This window comes from Strigops habroptila, chromosome 4, assembly GCF_004027225.2.
Source record: "Strigops habroptila isolate Jane chromosome 4, bStrHab1.2.pri, whole genome shotgun sequence".
Classification (NCBI taxonomy): domain Eukaryota; kingdom Metazoa; phylum Chordata; class Aves; order Psittaciformes; family Psittacidae; genus Strigops; species Strigops habroptila.
The window spans coordinates 53606740-53627176 of record NC_046358.1 but is presented as its reverse complement, the minus strand read 5'-3'; the positions used below and the strand labels follow the sequence as shown (position 1 = coordinate 53627176).

General features: G+C 36.4%; 1 protein-coding gene across 2 annotated transcripts in view; it reads right to left on the bottom strand.

Annotated features, from left to right (window-relative positions):
- The window catches only part of PLEKHA7 (pleckstrin homology domain containing A7), a 154933-nt gene that overhangs the window by 37651 nt on the left and 96845 nt on the right, over window positions 1-20437 (bottom strand). For both annotated transcript variants that reach the window (XM_030481372.1, XM_030481373.1), the window contains exons 6-10: window positions 15218-15322; window positions 13371-13443; window positions 12083-12183; window positions 4634-4815; window positions 2132-2614 (exon numbers count right to left, since the gene is read on the bottom strand). In XM_030481372.1, the coding sequence (XP_030337232.1) occupies window positions 2132-2614; window positions 4634-4815; window positions 12083-12183; window positions 13371-13443; window positions 15218-15322 (944 nt within the window). The remainder of the gene's footprint in view (window positions 1-2131; window positions 2615-4633; window positions 4816-12082; window positions 12184-13370; window positions 13444-15217; window positions 15323-20437) is intronic.

The window sequence follows — 20437 nt, the reverse complement described above, 5'->3', positions numbered from 1 at the left end:
TTTGAGTGCAAATGAACTGCTAGAAATAGCAGATTTTTTACAATTATCCATTCATTATGTCTATCCAGGCACAGGAATCAGATCAAAGACTAATAATTTCTGGACAGCTGCTGTTTAATGGTCCTGACCTTTAATTACTCAAAACTGAAATCTCCTAAAAGCCTCCTTTCAAACCTTCTTCCAATTCTCTACATCTCTCTCAAAGGCTAGCATGAACCTCGCCAAAGCAGGTATTCTCCTTTCCTGAGAACAGAGTAGGGTTAGATGACTACACTGGATCTGACTGTAGTGTCATTGCCCAAGAGAAGTGAATCTCCAAACTGACCACAGGCAAAGAGTTCTGAGTGCTTTATAAAAAGAAGTAAAATATCTATTTGAAAGATCTAAATATCTACATAAAAGGTGCAATCTCTGCAAATAATTACACAAACAACTGCTGTATTTGTGTGAAGACTCTAGCTCAAAGGGTTCTTTCCTCTCATAATCAACTTGCTGGCAAGCACTGCAACTTTATACACCTGACAGGAAACAAATAAAACTGTATTTATTCTGCGTTCAAAAATTATAAAGGCTTCTAACTCTTCAGAGGTTCTTCATTTCAGGTGGAATAACAGTCAACATGGAGCATTAAGACATTAATGCACATACTTATTAAAATGAAAATGGAATGTCAATCGAATTACCATCTCTATCTTAAATTTCTATATCCTGTAATCAAGAAGACATTTGACAACGAACATGTGACTTCTATCCATCAGTTAAATGCACTGCAAGAACCTCAGCAGCTTCAGAGAAGGTGTCATTTAAAAGATCTATCCATTAATCTTCGGGAAGGTAATGTGCAATTTATTCTGAATATAGCAAATAAAACAGCATTTGGCAGGGAAAGACAAAGAAAACAAGGTCAACTGAGCTAAAACAGAACATAAAGTAAGTGGTTAGGGTAAGAAGAAAATTTATCTCTCTGTATTTATATATAGTTATATTTTGGTTACATAACCGTAGTTAACTCCTGCAAAGTTTCACTGAGTGCTTAGCAGCTCCAGCTGAGCGAGTATGAAGTGAAAAAAAGTATGAAAGTATGAAAACTTCTTCAAGGGTAATTACAAACATAAGAGAGTACAAGAATGGACTTCCAAACAGAATTAACAAGCCTTAAATTTATCACTGGATCCAAAGTGACAAACATTAGCTTCAATAAGCATTAAAAAAAATGTCCCAAATGTTTTCTCCCTCCTAAAAACCACATGCTAATGTCTCCTATTATTCTATATTATTATCAGATTTTAGCAAATATAAAGTAGTAATTCAGTAGACTACCCATATTTGAAAACTCCTCACATGCATCACAGACCTGAACTGTCTTTCCTGACACTTGACACAAGGTGACATTCTTCATTTTTTCAACATAGACATCACTTCATTTTTCCAACTGGTACCTAATCTGACTGCACACTTTAAAAGTAAAGCAATTTTAAGATTTTCAAATTACAAAAGCATTCCAGTGTGTATTCCACCTCTTGGGACAATGTATGTAATTTTCAGGGACTGAAAAGGGAAAAGAGAATCCTGGAGACCATGGCAACATCCTAGGACCTCTTCATTAACTAAATGAATATGCGGAGATCTTTCAATATGAGATGCACACACTGTGACTCTGAGTGCAGTGATCTGATACAGAAGAGTGAATGGATGCTTGGAACAGGAACAGAAGGCAGAAGAAAAAAAAAATGTCAGCATTCTTTAAGTGGAAAACAAACAATTATCTATAATTTGTATTGTGTAGTTGTTTAGAAGGGCTGCACTTCACTTTCTGGCTTTTCAACTGTAGCAAATTTTTTTAAGTTTTAAGCAACCGTAGTGATTAAAATCAATAAAAAAAATAACCACTTTAATCTCGCTTTTTCTAGTTGCAATATAGTGAGAACATTAAAGGAATTTGATTAGCCAATTTCATACTGAACCTTCCCATGAGATAAACATTTGAAAAATACCATTCTGCACTCGAAGAGTAAGTAAATTGTCTTACATATCATTCTGATTTGCACTAAACATATTACTAATACACATTGTCCTTGCATTTAAGAAAATGACACTTGGCAGTCTATTTAAAGATGGGCTTATTACTAACCTTCTTGTGTCTCCTTTTTGGACTTTTACCCAGTGCTCCACTTGAGCCATGTTACTTTTTCTTTGAATCTGTTTATCTGGATTTGTTCTGGGAACAAACCCTCTTTTATATGAGCTGGTACCATTCTGCTCCACTGGACCAGCACTCATACTTAATGAACTAGGAAGCGTTCCATTCTTCTCAGCTGGCTGAGGGTAAGCTACGTGGGACCATGATGCATTCGTTAAGTCTGGAAATAATGAATCAGCTTCTGTTAACGCATGCTTAGGCTTTCCCTTAGTTTCTGGAGTTTCTTTTCTGTGGACATAATGCTCCTCCTCCTCTTTTTCTCTTCTTATCTCCTCACGCTTATCATATCCGACCATTTCAGCTGATTTTTGATAACTTTCTTTTGTATCTGTAATCTCTGCCTTCACACATTCTTTACAGGCATCCACATGATTGACTTGGGGAACAGCTTGCTGATCCACTTTTTCAGTTTCTCTGAAAAGAAAATAATGAACACCACTTAACTCTGAAAGGTTGATGTGGTCTTGTTACTATTTTAGAAAAGATACCCACAAAAGCACCTTCTCCAGGCTCTGCTTAATTTGACATGTTAAGATAGATATGCTCAGCAAAACTCAGTTGTTATTCCAATTAGAGAAAATTACTTTTACATTGTTATCAAGGAAGCAGAAATCATTTATATGCACCTGTAAAAATGACTCAAAATACTAATAATGTATGAAAGAAGTGTTAAACTTGTGCAATATTGGGTACAAAAAAATGAAAAAAAGAAAGCCTTCCTATCCTAGGAAACACTGAAAGCCAAAAAAACAAAACCAAACTGCCAACTGCTCATTGCAAAGCAAAAAAAGTCTTTCATATCTTTGTAGATGCCTAAGGGACTACTTATTTCTGGCCAAGAGGACAGAACAGTATCTGCATTTGAGTCAGTACTATCATTGACCAGGGAATTTCTAACTTGGAAGCTATTCCTAAAAAAAAAAAAATTAAAAATAATCTCCATCACTCCTAATACATGCTGCAATGCACACCATTTTGCTTATTTACCTTATTGCCTAAATATTTCCAAAAATCTGTACCAGAAATCTTGATATTAAACTTACAACCCACTATATAATGTCTAAGGATCTTAAAATATTTATGTTCGTTTTGACACATAACGTACTTAATTTGCAATCTTCTTCATCTCCTTATAGTGATAAGCTTCTTGACAACAGTTTTTGTCTTGCAATTCAATGGAGCATTATTGATCTCAGAGTAGCACCTCATCTTCTCTGAAACTAAGTCCAGCTTCCTTATAGCTTTATGGAAGGTGAACTCTGAGTAAGTGCCATGAAACAATTATTTTAACTTCAGTCTCAAAATGAAGAGTCAACTGGGGGAGGGACACTGGATCAATACTTCCAACATGCCAGACTTCCCCAGTTTTTCTTTCAATTATCCCTATCCTTATAAAGAAGATAAAGAAAAACGAGGTAACAAGTTACGTGTTACTTGGAATTTAAATCCAGAAACACTTAACATGAATTCATACAGGATGTAAAGTTGTGGGAAAGATGTTGGTCCTTCACTTATATTTTACTTGTAAAAAGCAAGCAGCAGTGCAAGATACTCTAAGAAATTGCACCCTGACATTTTAATCCTCACAGCTCCAGCGGTTAAAAGCAAGGTTGTCTGTCTCACAGTACAGAGTGTTCTTTCACAAGGAGTTGTAAGGAAAGCATCACATTCCTAAGTCAAAACATCAAGAAGGCTACATCAATTTTAAGAAAAGGGAAAAACTGGAAGCACAAGAAGGCACAGCTGAATTCGTTTGCCTCTAGCACCAATTAGGAACAACAGGACAAAGGACATCCTCCTTTTGTAACAGCGCTTTGTTTTTACACAGAGAAAAAGAAAAAAACCTTTTACAAGTATTAAAGGCCACCAAAGTAAGTGAAAAAAAGCATTTAATACCTTCAGAAATTACTTACTATCCATAATTATGCACTTATGATTTACCTATTTTTAACATTCTTTCACTCTGAACAGCATTTTAATCCTAGTTCTAAAAGTCCTAGTTCATTTGATACAACTCATTATTCTTCTGTCTTTCCCTTTTTACTTATCTCTCCTCAAGGCTATCAATTGGCTGTTGAAGGTGTATTAATTTGCTCACAAGACCTCTAACTTTTTAACTGAAATTCCCTAAAAAACTATATACACACAGAAATTAATCCATGTCAGTAAATGTGGGTACACAATTTGAGTGTACACACAAATATTGAACACCAGGTTTTCTTAATTAATGTTAGCTAACTGATTTGCAACAGAATGTAAATCAAAAATAATTATTTCCTTAAAATGGGAATGAGTTTCATGCATACATTTACAAATGTATGCATAAAGCTTTCCTGCATACACTTTCAGAAATCACCAATCCGATTTTTACACATATGTATAAAATAGATGAAAAAAATTTTTACAAGCTAACAATTTCTGTAATGAACTTGCCTCTTCAGTGAAGAAGAGCGTGTTTGCATAAGAGCAGCTTGATTCATAGCCCGGATCCAGCCATTCATATCCTCCTGGGTATCTGCACTGAAGTAGTATGTCCGCATCCCTGAATGCTCTGCCTGAGAGCCAATAACAGAATTCCTATTATAAATATATGCCCGCATACCTGTATGAACAGCCTGTAAAGGAAGTTAAAAAGAGTCAGAGAGCCCTTTCATTTCCCCCCAGAAAATTTACTGTATCTTTTCCTGATACCTTTAAAAAAAACTTCTCAGGTTCATTGACTGTTTCTTGAATTTTGGGTAAAACTGTTACACTGCCACAATGGGCTATAGTGCAGCAAACTCTAAAGGCACTCTCTGATTTTTACTGAAATTCTCCTATCACTTTTTCACACTATTAAGGCTAAAAGTGCAGTGCTTTTGTTTTTCATAGTAAGAAATTTCAGCTTTTCATTTTCTCTTAACTGATACATTTCATTTACCATAAATACCATACAGAACAAATTAAAGAAATTCTCACTGAGACATGCATACACAAGCCAATTTTCCCAGCTCATTTAATACAGCAATTTATTCAGACAAAACACAGACAACATCTTACAATTCAAGCAATTAAATTGCTTATTTAGGAACTGATATAATGCATGTTAGGAGCTTTTGGTTAAAGCGTGCACTTGAACCTCTATATTAGCTGCAAAACCACAAGACTTACAGATACACTTAGTAACACTGATTGAATTATTACAGCACATAAAATATTGACAAGTATTTCTGCACACTAAAATAATTTATGAAATTCCACTGCAAACTAGAGGAATTTGGAAATTCCTCTATATTCAATATTTGAACATATTCAATGTGGAATGCCTTTGTAACTCTAGGCTAGTTGAATTTAATCAAATGTCATCCACATTTGCCCTAGCAATAATATAGATATTACTAAGTCATATCAATCCTGAAACACTTTTTCATATTTCCTCCAAGTTACTGTACAGATGTACTTCAGCTTAATAGGGAAAGATTCATCTTACTTTCCAAAAAACTGAAGAGAATATAGTTGGCTTGAAAGCTCTTGTAATGACACTAAAATAAAATTAGTAATTTAAACTGCTGTTTATAAAACTAATCCTGCTACCCTACACAAAAGCTAATGGCATGAAACACTGCTGAGACAGGGTTGGGGTTTTTTTTTTAAAGGAAAAAGATTATCTCAACTTTTTAATTTTGCCACATCTTCTGTTCAATGTTAAATATCTTTCACAAATCTTCCCTAAAGGAATGGTCCTTTTATTTTGATGAAATCCACCGTCTCATTATTCCAAAGTAAAAAAAACCCAAACAAACAAACCAAACCCACACAACTCTACAATCACAGGTGGCTTCAGATACATAGCAGTAGTTTTAACAAAATCCAGGCTATTTAATCCAGTGCAGCCCTCCCTAAATGTTACAATTTCAGTTGTTTACCCTCAATTTTCCAAGTTACCATAACCTTAGAGATCCATATCAACAACTCCAAAGAGAAAAATATTTGCTTGCTGTTACAAGTTGTTGCTTTAAGTTCCATGAATGTGTGAAACGTGGCCCTTCCCTTCTGCGCCTCAAGCAAGGAAGCCTCAGTTTGTTTCGAAAACTCTGGTACTACAGTCTCCAAAGGAGTCAGTCCCTGGACTGCCATCACCCCTGTAGTGGAAAGGCTGAGACTGCACCAAAACAGCCAGCTAGAAAAAAGGAGGTGAGGAGGAAGAGGAGGAAGGGGTTATATAGAGAAGTCCAAGACATTCCCCTGCTAGAGAAAGTGTCTACTTCTACAAAGCACTGGCTGGTAAGGGAATACAAGGTGGTTTGTTCTCCCTTCCCACCATTAGATACCTACCTTAAACAGAGGAAACCGAGCCAGGACTTACATATATAAAACAGTAGCTCTGATCAATTGTGCATTTAGGAATTAAAAGATTTTTTTCATGTTTGCCTGGTTGAGTTCTTTGGGTTTTCTTTGCTGTTATTGGAGTTTTCTTTTTTTCTCCATTTTGAGACCATTACAAATGGTCAAAACAAATCATAGAATCATAGAACAGTTAGAGTTGGAAAGGACCTTATGATCATCTAGTTCCAACCCTCCTGCCATGGGTAGAGATGCCTCACCCTAGACCATGTCGCCTAAGACTTTGTCCAACCTGGCCTTGAAAACTGCCAGGGATGAAGCATTCACCACTTCTTTCCACCTGTTCCAGTGCCTCACCACCCCCACAGTAAAGAACTTCTTCCTTATATCTAACCTGAACTTCTCCTATTTAAGTTTAAACCCATTACCCCTTGTCCTATTGCTACAGTCCCTAATGAAGAGATATGATTTAAGAGTATTTAATTCATCGCCATTTATAGATAGTATCCAGTGAAAGAAGAAACTAAAAATTAGCAGCTCCAGAGGGAAAGGAAAATAGTGATTTTAATGTTAGATCTTATGACTACAAGGTTCCTTCACAGACCATGTTGAGCCCATAGAAGTAGATGCTAGAATTTAGAAGTGAAGTGACTCCTGCAGAAAATGACACTGCCCCACTGCAGATGACACAGTAGGACCGTACCATTCATTGATTATATACTTGCTGTAAAAAAACAGAACCTTGGGTAACTAACTGCGGAGATTGCATGCCACATCAATAAATGGATTTAACAGCTGTCTGTTTTAATTGACCTTTAAGTCCTGATCAAGATAACTCATTCGCCTTCCAGGTTCTTTTTCAGCAGTGCATGATGAACACAGCTGAAAGCATTGCCTAAAAGGCTGTAGGTGAAAACGGTATAAAAATGTGAAGTATGTTGCACCATTCTCCCTTGAGAGACTGAAGCTGTCACAGCCATAAACATTCATAGCCTCAGAAAGGGTAATGCAGATAATGTGCTGTCATCAGCAAACACAACATTGTGAAGTTCATAATATACAAAACTGGTTAAAGGAAAGTTCAAATATATTTCAGTTATTTATTAGTAGCATGTTTTATATGCAAGAAAGCCACTTTGTGCCAGTGTCCTGCAGCTGTCACTGCTAGCAGACACAGAAGCTAGCAGGGTTTTTTGCTGGTGGTGTTTTTTTTTTAAGCAGTAGCTATTAGGATGACTATAGCATACTAAAAAGCCTACAAACACAGTACATGTGCACATGTACACCATACACACAACAGTGAAAAAATAATATTGGTACCTATTCATGCATTCAGATGCCTTAATGTGGATAGGTTGAGAAGAAAAGCAGTCTCTCTCCCATAATGCAAGAAGGAGAAATGGACAGTAAACCCCAAGAGCATATCAACAGGACAAGACAAGGACAAAAAGAAGTTAAAATCATGAAAAGATTCATGTTTCCAAAGAAAATACTTAACAAACAACTGTACTAAAAGTAACTAATGCCTAGAGCTGTTATGTTCACATCCAGTCATTCACAATTCTGAGGAAAATCCGCTCATAGGACAAAGAGATGGGGAGGGGAAGAGTTTTCTAATAACTGTAATCTTTCAACGTTTGTCCTCTCAATAAGTTATAACATACAGGAAAGTCTCCTTTCTCCTGAATTTTGATATTTATGAACCATTTATGAGCAAAAATTGAAACAAGACTCTGAGCCATCACTATAAACACAACAACAGCACACTATAATTCATCTTTCACTCTCAAATAATATTAAGCTTTTTCAGGACTTCTAGAAGCTTCTCTCTTCCAAATTCTAAAATGGCACCTCAAATTTATAGCCCTTGGCATTTCTTCACCTGAATCTCCAGACCCAGAGAATTTTTATAAGCAATATGGGAGCCTAAGGAAGCAATAGTGACCCAGAGAACATAAAGGAACAAACCATGTCAATATTTTTTAGGAAAACCAGTGAAATCAAAGAAACAGATAAAAAGGTTGCCCTGGTCCCAGCAGGTCTAAGCAATGACTGGATACTGCCATTAGTAAGTCTTAGAGCGCCAATAATGAAAAGATGTTTAAAAACAAGCTGTAGTAGCATCTTCTGAAAGTAATGATCTGGCCTGATTTCCTAGGCTCTGAATGCCCTCACGCTGGATGGGTATATCTCTGAAAAAATTTAAAAGGTGGTATTCAAAATAATGAGTAATTTATATCTCCAATGCTACTTCCTACCTTTTACAGGAACATCAGAACACACCTAGATACAAACATATACTTTCACACATTGTCTCTGCATGAAGTTTTGTGTTTTCTTTACACCAAACATTGGTAGGCCTCCCAAGTTTCTCAATTTGTATTATTGTCAGATTCATATAGATGAGTTTACTTTCAGTCTTCTCTTACATATTTTAACACATATAAGACCAATTAAAAACAGTTTTTATGACTGAGGACAATGGGCCTTCTAAAGAGACTGTGATGATATGAACATAAATTGATATAATTTATGTTTAAAATTATGGTTTTACTAAAAAGTACAGTCAAGGGAGCATTTTCAGCTATATATTAATGTTGTGCAAACTTTTTCACATTAAAATCTATCCACTGAATTTGTGCCCCCTTACATTTTTATCAGCAAAGAATTACTGTATTAAAAAATATAACAATTGGATTAAATATCTTTAAGATGTTAGCTACTGAACCAAATACGCAGTAAGGATCCTGAGTTCTAAAAGGATGCCACACAGCTTAATGACAGTAGCTGACAGCTAGTCACAGCACTTTGCTTGGGACAGGCAAACAAAGTGAAAAAATTGTCAGGATAGATACTCAAAAGCAGGGTTTCTAAACATAACAATTTAACATACATACTGCTACACTTCAAAGCAGGTTTTTGATTGCATTTGAACAGCCTGTGTGCAGTTCCGCAGGCCTGTAATTGTTAAACACCTGAAGAGACACAAAAGCTTAAAGCTAGGCCTCGGGATATGAAAGGAAAAGAATTTTGAGAACTCCTATGGTGTATGTTTTAACAGTTAGTAGGATTTAACATACATCCTAGTGAGCATGTATTTTACAAAACTTGTTCTAACTGAATCATACGCAAAAAGCATCCACGTCTTTGATAACTAAATTTCCTTCCTTTAGTTTTACAAGCCAAAATGTTGACTTTTTTTACAGTTTGACTGCTTCCCTAGCCTCAGAAACTCTTTGTAATTTAAAACAGCTTCTTAAAATGGGAGCCAATACTTCTATTGTAACAGAGGATTTACAACAATCTAAATAAATGGCAGGCCAAATGTAAAAATTGACATGGCACATTCTCCCACTCATTCATGACTTCAATGCAAAAAAGTCTTATCTTTATTTTGGGCTTAATCTGCTTGTGTTTTCTATTTCTGGCGGCATTACACCGTGAGACAGAATGTCCATCTAGGCTCTGGATATCAAAGTGTACTGAAGAGATTAGATAAAGGTAATGGCTGGTGAGTGATAGAATGCCACTACTCATGTCGTCGTGTGCCCAGAACCAACTCCATGACCATTGAACGTCAGTGTTGGATGGGGGCATGCGACAGGAATGTAACAAAATCCTCCTGCTGCCCTAGGAGTTGATTCTAAATAAAATGAAACTGCAGCATCAAGCCTGTAGTCAATCATCAAACACCTAAAGCAGAGTTAAGATTCACCCAACAAACTAATACCCAAAAAGTATGTTGGACATTTTTTATATAGATTTCTAGCACAAAGTTTCTTTTGCAATCAATGCCCTATTTATATATCACCTTTTTAGTAATGACCCAATGTTGAAAGTCCCAAGTTACTGGCTCATGCTGATTTTCAGAAAAAGACTCAGATTAAAGACTTGGTAGAGCTCACATAGGTGTGATACCCTAAAAGGATTAGGGCAAGTCTGCATTTGCTTCTGAAAAAGATTAACCATGATCACAGCGTGGATTCTATTGCACAGAAAAGGAGAGGCACAACTTGGCAGCAGTGACTTCGGAGCTTGCCTACAGTACCTACTACTTGGAAATCACATGTGTGTGTCTGTATACATACCACATACAGGGGTTTTTTTGCCATTATCATTGATAGTGTTAAAGTGATTAATGATTCTAATATACATTTGACTAACATTCACAAACACCATTTCAACAAAATAAAAAGCAGATTTATTTTAATTTTTTCTTTTTTTTAACTCTAAAGCATCTAGATATTACCACTTTATCTCCTTCCCTGTCTGTACTAATGATTATTCAAGAGAAGTAGAAGCCTAGAAGTACACTGGGTCCTCCTCTTTTAGTATGTGCTTCTTCCTAGGAAAAGGCTCTACAAGACAAGGGCTTCATGGATAACACTCACTAAATATTGGGAGTGGAATGTTTTTCTTAAACAAAGGTTCCTTTATAGCTTGTCCTGCTATCTCACATTCAATGCATTTGAAAAAGCACAATAAACATTTCCACAAAGTGCACTGGGTCATTTTTAAACACACTTCCCAAATTAACATTTGTTTAATAAATTTAAAACCATTACCCACTTGAAGACAGAATCAAAATTGATAAAAGGCAGTCTACAATTTTAAAATACTCCAAAAATCAAAATGCAAGTGAAAGTCTAAACTAAGCAGATGAAATTCAGTTCAGAAAAGTTTTAAATGGAAAGTTTCCTTCTACATCTCCTAAAGTGTACCAGATCAAAACACGATTTCTAAATTTTTTTTTTTTAAGTACATATCTCATTTGCTTGATACAAGAACAGGTTTTCTGCTCCAAGTATCAGTAGAATTTAAACATGCAATGTACATTGAAGTTTCTAAACTTTGCCTTACTGCTGCAATTCAATCAACTGGAGTCAGGTTTTTCCACTTTCAAGAAGGGATGTATGTTTTATTTAATTTTAGTATGTTTTTATAACATAGAACTGCAAATTAAACAATTAAAAAAAACCTAAACAAACACAAAACCAACCTCAAACTATATCAAAGAAGAGTACTTTTTTTTCTTCAAAAAGTCCATGTCCTTTAGGACGACTACTGCTCCTCCCCAAAAAAGGGGAAAAAAATCGTTTCCTCTTTTTCCCCTTGAAATGAGGAAATTAAACCTTAAAAGCTACAGTGTTGTCATTTTCTAACTGTAAGAACTGAGCTGATGAGTTTATTTTTTTTTGAAAACACAACAAAACCAAACACAAATGACCATCAGTCCACTATGGGATCAAGTATTCGATAAAGTAAAAAAGACAACTTTCCTTTCAATTCATAAACAGTACTGGAACAACTTATCAATACTAATTTCTGGGTTTAGAAACAGGATCTCTACTCACAGACATGTTATTAAGCTCTGAAGACACTTACATAGTAACGGACAACAAAAAAGTGCTGTCACATTTGAAGAGGCAGTCAATAAACCTGTGTTCTTTAAAAAAAGTTAAATATGAAAGCAGATAATGATTCTGTTTACAACAGCAGCTTCTCTAATACAAATAAACATTGTAAAATATGATTAGCTAATAAGCTTTGTAACTGTACCTTAAAAGAAAATTTGCGATTTATGCGATCTTCAGGTCCAACTGGAGATATTACGTAACTAGGCAATGGTATGCTACCCAGAACAGATTCTTCTCTGCTGTCTGTTGAATAAAAAAATAAAATCTAATTCACTGCACTTTTCAGTGGAGTAACAATACATTCTCCTTTATGGGCATACAGACAACAGGCATTAAGCAGAAAAAAGAGCAGGTTCAGACTGAATATAAAGGAAAGCATTCTCCCCATTAGGACAGGGCAGCAGCAGAACAGGCTGACCAGAGAGGTTGTGCCATCTTCATCCTTGGAGGTTTTCAGTGCCTGACTAGATTAAACCCTGAGCAACCTGGGCTGACTTCTTTCCCGACCCTGCTTTCACCAGGCAGTTGGACTAGATGCTTCCTGAAGACCCTTCTGACCTGAATTTTATGATCAACACCAATAATACATGGAGAAAAATGTTTTATTTTTAAAGAAACAAGACTGAATTTAAAAAAAAAAAAAAAAAGTTTTGGGGGGGTTTGTTATGGGGTTTTTTTGGGTGGTCATTTTTTAAGTTCAGACAGAAGAATACGCTTTGAAAATAAAGCTTATTGTGACAAATGAACTCTGACAGGCTGAATAACATGATGGACCTTCCATTTAGCATTTTACATCTAGGCTAATTGCTATAATTAAGAAACCTCTATTACTACTGGCTCTAAATTGATCAGCAGGAGAAATACAGTGCCTAGAAACATGAATTTGAGTTTCATATTCCGTACTGCTTTCCAAAAATTGTAACACACTACACAATATTCAAAACTTTAATAATAACTTTATGTAAAACATTATTCCGAGTTCAGCCTAAGATCACATCTAATCTTTTTTGGTAGAAATACTGGATTCAGAAGTTCTCACTCTTACATTGGCCCCTGGATTAAAGCTGAACCAATGCCCTGATCTGGCCATAGTGCATTCTCAAAAAATCATCTGCCCAAGTGCAACCAAGTAGGCAACACAATGCAGGCCAGAGATAGGATAAATCTTAAAATGGAATTGCTGCCAAATGTTCTGCAATGTAAACCTTGGCATATATCAAAGATAACTTATGTGACAGAAGATCATACAGCACCCCCTTGTTCACCACCTCTGGCCTGAAATTCACTTTGCATTAAAGACATTAGGATAAGTAATTGTTTCACTATGCATCTTCTCAGAATACCTAACGGTACCTGAAGAGTTCAATTAGTTTATGCTTGCAACGTGATTTGAACAGGTGAACTAACCAAAAAAGCTAGTATCTACTCACCTTTATAGTAAAATAAACAATAATCTGCAAGCACAAACCATCTTCTTTTCCATAATCGCATTCCAGAGCTATCCTGAAATGCAAGAAATGTGATATACTTTTCATTTAAGGAAAGCTAACAGCTTATCAAACAAATCTGTACCAGTGGATAGTTTACCACAAGTTTGCCTAAATATGGTACTAATTGCAAAAACAAGTGGTTTTTATTAGCAAAATATTATGTACTAAGAAAGATAAGAGGCAAAACATACAGCTATAAAATAATCAGGGTAGAATATTCAAACTGCTAATTTTCATTAAGTAATTAAATTTGCATCCCAAACAGCATTCAGATTAACCTTATACACAACAAACACATATTTTATCTAGACAGATTTATCTGCAATAAAGAAAAAAAAGTCTGCATCTGGGTGGCACAAACTCCAACGATTGCCTGTAGACCAAGATGAAAATCACTACACAGCTGAGAAGTATGACCTCAGATTTCAATCATCCCCTATAATTCTACAGTCAATCATCTCCCATATGTTACCCATGCTTAAAATGTCATTTAATCAAATATTCCTTAGGAAATAAACCAGGTTGCATAATGTGGAAATTTTAATGAAATATAATATAATATGCCTGTGGAGATCTGTCTCTCTCTCTAGATATAATATATATCACCTTGTCAAAATGAGTAATATTTACACTGAAATTAATGTTGGAAGCTTGCAAAATTGCCAGACTGTAACCTAAGCAAGTACAACTTATTCAGCTGAGGTAGGCCTTGATTAAACCAGTAGCACAGAAAGCATCTTCAGGCTCTAAGTGCTTACAAGTAGAGGTAAGAAGACAGAAGGAAATAGCTAGGGCAATGTTGTAGATACTATTTCCCTTCTTCTTTCTGCAGTCATATTAAGTATGCAAGTACTTTCTTCCCTTTTCTTTTTGACGCTACAATGCTGTCAACACATACTGTGTCTGAGTTCTGATTCTGTCCTGAAAACTAATGGACTTGGTTAGTGGATGTCAAGAGAGTCGATAGCAGTTCTCCATGCAGGAGGAAGCGAATGGCTGTCAGCAATTTCACCTTCATGTATATGTAGAATCACAATTGTAAGACTCAGTTTTTAGCCTTCACCTACTCATCCCTAAACCTAGCCCCTGAATCTCTAGTGATAATCTGATGGACGCTGACTGCCAAATTAGAAGCAGGGAAGTACTCTCATACAACAGTTTGCTTTACTTTTTGCACGCAAGGATGTGCTTCTGTCAGCTTAAGAGTTCAGGATGCAACAGCTGTAAAATTCTGTCTGTTGGATGAAATCCTATAATCCAGCCTTTGCTTGGATACTGGTCATGGTCACAGCAATGTGCGGTGAATGGATCCCTGTCTCCCTTCGTTTTGTCCCTCCAGCTTCCAAAGAACAAAAGGCATATAGGTTAGAATTCAGCCTTTGATCAGGGTATAAGGGCATAAGCAAGCAGATGGAATAAGGCCTTTACAGCCAAACTCAGGTTTATAGTGCATTCTGAGGGAGACTAAGATCAGCATGGCAGCAAGCTGCCAGGATAAAACAGGGAAAATAACAAGATTTAGACAACAAAATTATAGCCTCAACATTTAACCATGATGGTCATGTTCGTTTATCATTGTTTCCACTTCTTAATCAAATCTGTACATAGAACTTGGTTTTCAAACTTGCTGAGCACAAGCCTGTCACGACGGGAGCTTGTGGGAGCACCCAATGCTGCCTTGCATCACCGATGTTCATGCTTCTGTTTTTGCAGTTACATGGAAGGCACTTACTTTTACTTGATGGTTATAATGGTATATGAACAGAAACAGATGATTACATGCGTACCTGTTTATGTAGCCAGCCTCTTACTATAACAGGAACATTGGGATTCCTCCTGATAGCTTGATCCCTCTTTCCAAAGCTATGAACTTTGTTTCCAGCCTTCACAACCTGTAAAAAAGTATAATGTAGTGGAGGTTTAAAACTGTACTGAGACTATTTTCATATTACAAATAGCCTCACTGCAATAATTCATACTTCATTACACAGTAACAAAGTATTTATAGCATTTTCAAGGGCAAGTAAATAGACAACGATATTTACAACATAGCAAAGTCAATCTTCCACTTTTATCAACATATCAGTGCCAGGATAGTCTGCCAACTCCCAGCTGAACAGCAGCAGCACTGGTGAGTCAAGTCAGAAAGGCAGCACTTCTGAAGTTTCAGTGTGCTTGGGAAATATTTTTGACTGCACTACGAGAGCTGCGTGCATGTCTCTCTCTGCAAAATGATACAAGTCTCTTCCAAACAGGACTTTGTGCACATGAAACCTACTCTTGCTCTTCATTGTTTGGAGGGGGTTTGGTTGTTTTTTGTATTCCTTCCTGTTCAAATTCAAACAACATTGATGGCTTAATAAATGCTTGGACTCTGATCCTGCAAACAAAGGGAGAAGACAGAGTGACGCTGTTAAGGAAGAAACCTAGATTGCAGTAAGTGGAAATCACAAACTAGGCAATGGTTTGTGTTTTACTGCAACCTCGGTTTTGACACACATGAGCAAAACTATTTCAAAAACAAACCAAGAAAGTCTACCAGTCTGTGAGAAAGACAGCAAGAATCTCTGGATGAATAATCTGCCTGTTCTTCTCCAAGCTTAGCACAGTTTGTTACTGCAGCTGCTTTAGGAACCTGAAGTGCACAAACCACGCTTACATTTGCTCCCACACCAAGGAAAGAGCTGTCTAGATTCACCATCTCCTTCCTACCATATCTCTCCTTTGTTTGAATCTCTCCTCCCAGGTGGTCAGGGTACTGATGCTCTGTCAGCTGCAGGCAAACAGCAGCTCTGGAAACAAGTACTTTTATCATATACAAGGGATGACATCATAAAAATATTTCAGTGTACTGCCTTCTGCCAGTCAAACAACGTCTGGACTAGAAGACAGCATATATAATAACATGCTAGTAATATATAATAATTTTAAATGGATTCTGATAATTTTGATGACAGACTTTACCAAGCTGCACTGAATTTCACACATTTCAGTAGACTTAAGCACACATCTTAATGCAGAATCCTGCATTAAGATAATGGCAATAATCAATAAGAAATAAAATAATTCACTTTTTCTTTGGTGCTATAGCATATAAAACAGCAACATTAATTTAATACTTGTAAGGAGATATCAAAGGGCAAATTTTGCTAGATAGTTTCCCTGAGGTCTGTTTACCAGGAAATAGCATGCTGCTTTCTGCTCTGCTGAGAAGTCAGGTGAGCTGCATGTCATGGTCATTTCTGTGAAATGCTGAGACACCTTACCTGATACCTCAGTGGAGTCTGACCAAGACTAAGCAGTGGCCATTGCCCCTGCCATTCAGCTGGTGAGAACCAGTTCACAGTAAAAGCCAGCTGAGGATGGTATCACCAAGATCTCCTGGGCCATTTCTCTGCCATGCCTGTGCTAAGGCATCAGCTAACAGGCTGTACAGCACTAGCTTTGTGAAAATACAGCATGTCAATTATGACCACAAAACCTCTCAGTACGAACTCACAGATCAACAAGCAGCAAGTCTGACACTAAAGGAAGAAAGAAAAAAGATGTTTGGCATTTTGTGTTTGCTATTTAAAATATTTGAAATGTGAACCTGTGTTCAAATATCACTTTAAATGACCACACAAAGATGTATCATAAGGACAGCCAACCTCTGGATTGTCAGGCTAAGCCATATATATTCTTTTGAGAAAAATGAGAATCAATTAAGTCAAGATTTAAAAAAAACTGTTGCCAAATGTTAGATGTAACAGCTACATTACAAGGGCAATGAAAAATAATGAGGCCCAAACTATCTAAGGCTTTGAAAGTCAAAAATCTGTGCTTTGCACCTGAACAGAAATCAATTTACAAAAGGTACAGAATTTAGTTTCCTAAATTTTTTCTCACATTTATCCTATGAAGGATGAACAAACTGAGGAACCATTAAAGTATGGCTGACTTACACATACAGCATGGTTTAAATTTGATTTTTTTCATCAGATACCCTGTCAGTGATCAAGCACTTTGCTTCTCTGACCTTATTTAATTAAAAATTAAAAAAAAAAAAATGCAGACCGCAAAGTAGAAAAGTCATCCTTGGACTTGGTCAAAAGACCAAACAATTTCTATTACATAGGAGAAGGGAAATTTCTCCGAAGGGTATGTATTCTGTATCAATATAATACCCATAATAGAAACAAATAGTAATTCTATAGTGCTTTATATAATGAATATTTTCCTATAATCTACAGTATTAATCCTCTCATTCTGCTCTGGAATAACACAGTGTAACAGATACTGAACATCACACCTTGCTAGAATAAAAAGATAGTTTAAAAGAAAATGTATATTGTTTGAACTATTCGTCTGTACTTCAGTAGCCTTTTCCTAATTAAAATATTCTGATAACATTGTCATTTGTTTTGAAAATGCAGGTCAGAGCAGCTGCCTGTGTCACTGAAGACAAAGAAGTTGCTTTTGACTTCAGTAAATGTGTTATGCTGGCTTGTTTGTGAATGACTCACAAGTTTTTGTAAAAAACACAAAATGTCGAGAGCCAAAATTTTCAAATCCCTTTTCATCACTGCTTCATCTTCTTCCTTACAATAACCTCTAGCTGAAGAGTGAAGTTACTAAATTATGAAATTGAATTTATTGTTTTTTCTAAAGTGGACAGTAAAAAAAAAACCAAAACAAATGTAGACAGCCTTCCCTTTGGAACAGATTTTCTAAATAGCAAAAAGGAAGACTACATCTTTGTAAAAATATGCAAATATGTACACATAAGAGAACACCTAACTTGCAACCTACAAGGAATTAAAAAAACCACAATACCAAAAACCGGCCCACAAAACGCCCACCTTTTTAAGTCATAAACTCTTCCATTCAAAATAATCTCAATGTTTCTGTAATGAAGGAACTCATGAATCCTTTTAGTATCTTTGAGAAAATTAGTAAAAAATCCTTAATTTTCATATAGTTAAAACTGAAACTCTCAGAAATTCCTGCTCTTGATATTAAGCATTCATCTACAGTGGCCCTGAACTAAACTCTGTGTTCTACACTCCAGCTTCAGACAGTCCCACAGAGCTGGCACCATCACAGAGCTGGCACCATTGCCTGTTTCTCTCAGCTGCTAAACCCATTCTTTTTTTACTTGTAATCCTCACCAGCTCATCTTGGAAAAACACTCACAACGATCAGCATCATCGACAATTCAATTGCTTCTCTTACACAGAACCCACCCAAAACACACTCTCTAAATGTAAGTAGTAATAAATACACTACACTTCTACCCTTTATGCTTCCGACTTGGCCAAAGTACTGTGTAGCTGAGTAACATTTACAAGTTTCCATTCAGATCATCATATGGTTTAACAGACTAAACTCCAAACGTACCTTACTCTCAGACTGAAACAGATCTTTATTCCTACATATCCTTCATTCAATCAATATAAATGGCTTTTAACATGGTTAATAATGTAACTGAATTGGAAATGAACAAGCAGGTCTTTGGGACAGATGATGATTGTGGTTTATCAGCCTATCCTTTTTATTTTCTCAACTCCATACCCCTCAAATTTCAAAAGGGTGGGTAGACTGCATTGGTATAAAGTCTTCAGACTACTTAGAGAGTGCCAGCATCAAAGTGGTGAGGCTCACCCCAAGAATCTATGTGCATTTCTGCAGAACAGCCCATTTCAGCTGTCTTATAGAATGAAGTCTTGTATATTTATATGCACATCAATGGAACATGACATTTGGGTAAGTATAACTATCATTTTGGCTTTTTAATTTGTGTTCTTTCCAACATGCTCCTCTTCTTGTACACTGTACAAGTGACACTGTTTGACAGAACACATTAATTTCTTTCCACAAAATTACTTATTTCAGAAGTTTTATTAAATCCAAATTCAGACTTTGAACGCTGCAACAAGCAAGCCAGACATCTTCATCTCTTCCATCTTGAACTAAGAATGACAAATCTGCTGTACAGTTGGCAGCTTACCTTCACCCTCTATCCCAAAGGTAGTAATTCTGAGCTGTCAACTCTCTGCAGAAAAATCAAGTGGAAAACCACGTACCTGTTCCTGCATTTTCTGATTTGGTACTACCTCAGTGTGCATAGCTCTACGTAAAAATCAGTTTGAATTTGGCCAGAATTCCAACACTATACCTACATGGTTTTGTGACGGCATTTGCAGGGCAAAATTCTGAAAGCCTTTAATAAAAGATAGTAATTAGCTGTAGGTAGCTAGAAATGTTTGCCATGACAAACAGAATGTGTCTCTGGCTTCGAGATTGTGTCTCAAGTGTGCACCTGGAAACTCACTCTTTGAAAGAATGATTATAGAATTTATGGAAGAAAACATTTAGAAATAGATGAAAGGATCTTAAAATCTACTCTCAATGTGCCAAGAGTTAACCTCAAAATGGAGGACACAGGTTATCCACTTTACAGCCTTTGTTCTCATGGCCAGTTCACTTGAATTAATTTTGTGTTAGGAATTCAACAGATCTTCCAACTCTACAGAACAAGAGGAGTGATTTCAACCCTGGAAATACATGCAATGATGAAACAAAGGATGTGTAAGACAGACATTAGCTCTCCACCTTAATCAGAACTCAGTAAAGTATTTATTGAGGGCCTGCAGCAGGATGGATCTTACACAAACAAACTTGGAGCAGAAAAGTACAGCCAAGCCCTCTTCTAGAGCTTTATTCAAAGTCTAATGCTGACATGTATCCAAAAAACGCCATACCTGGGAGCCTGCCAGAAGCATGCATGGCCACACTTACAGTAGATTGCAGACAAAACAGAAGCAGAGACCAAAACCAGACCAGCTGAAATTTTGGGAGGTGACTCTGGATATTGCCCAAGCTGTGATGGAAAGAGCATTACCCTCACCTTTAGCTGTGCGGTTCTGGTATCTCCAGTGAACTAGCCTTTAGCATGTGGGTGACCCTATAAGTTTTATCCAATCGCTATTTCTGATCCCACTGTTTTGCAAAGCCTGATTAGATCA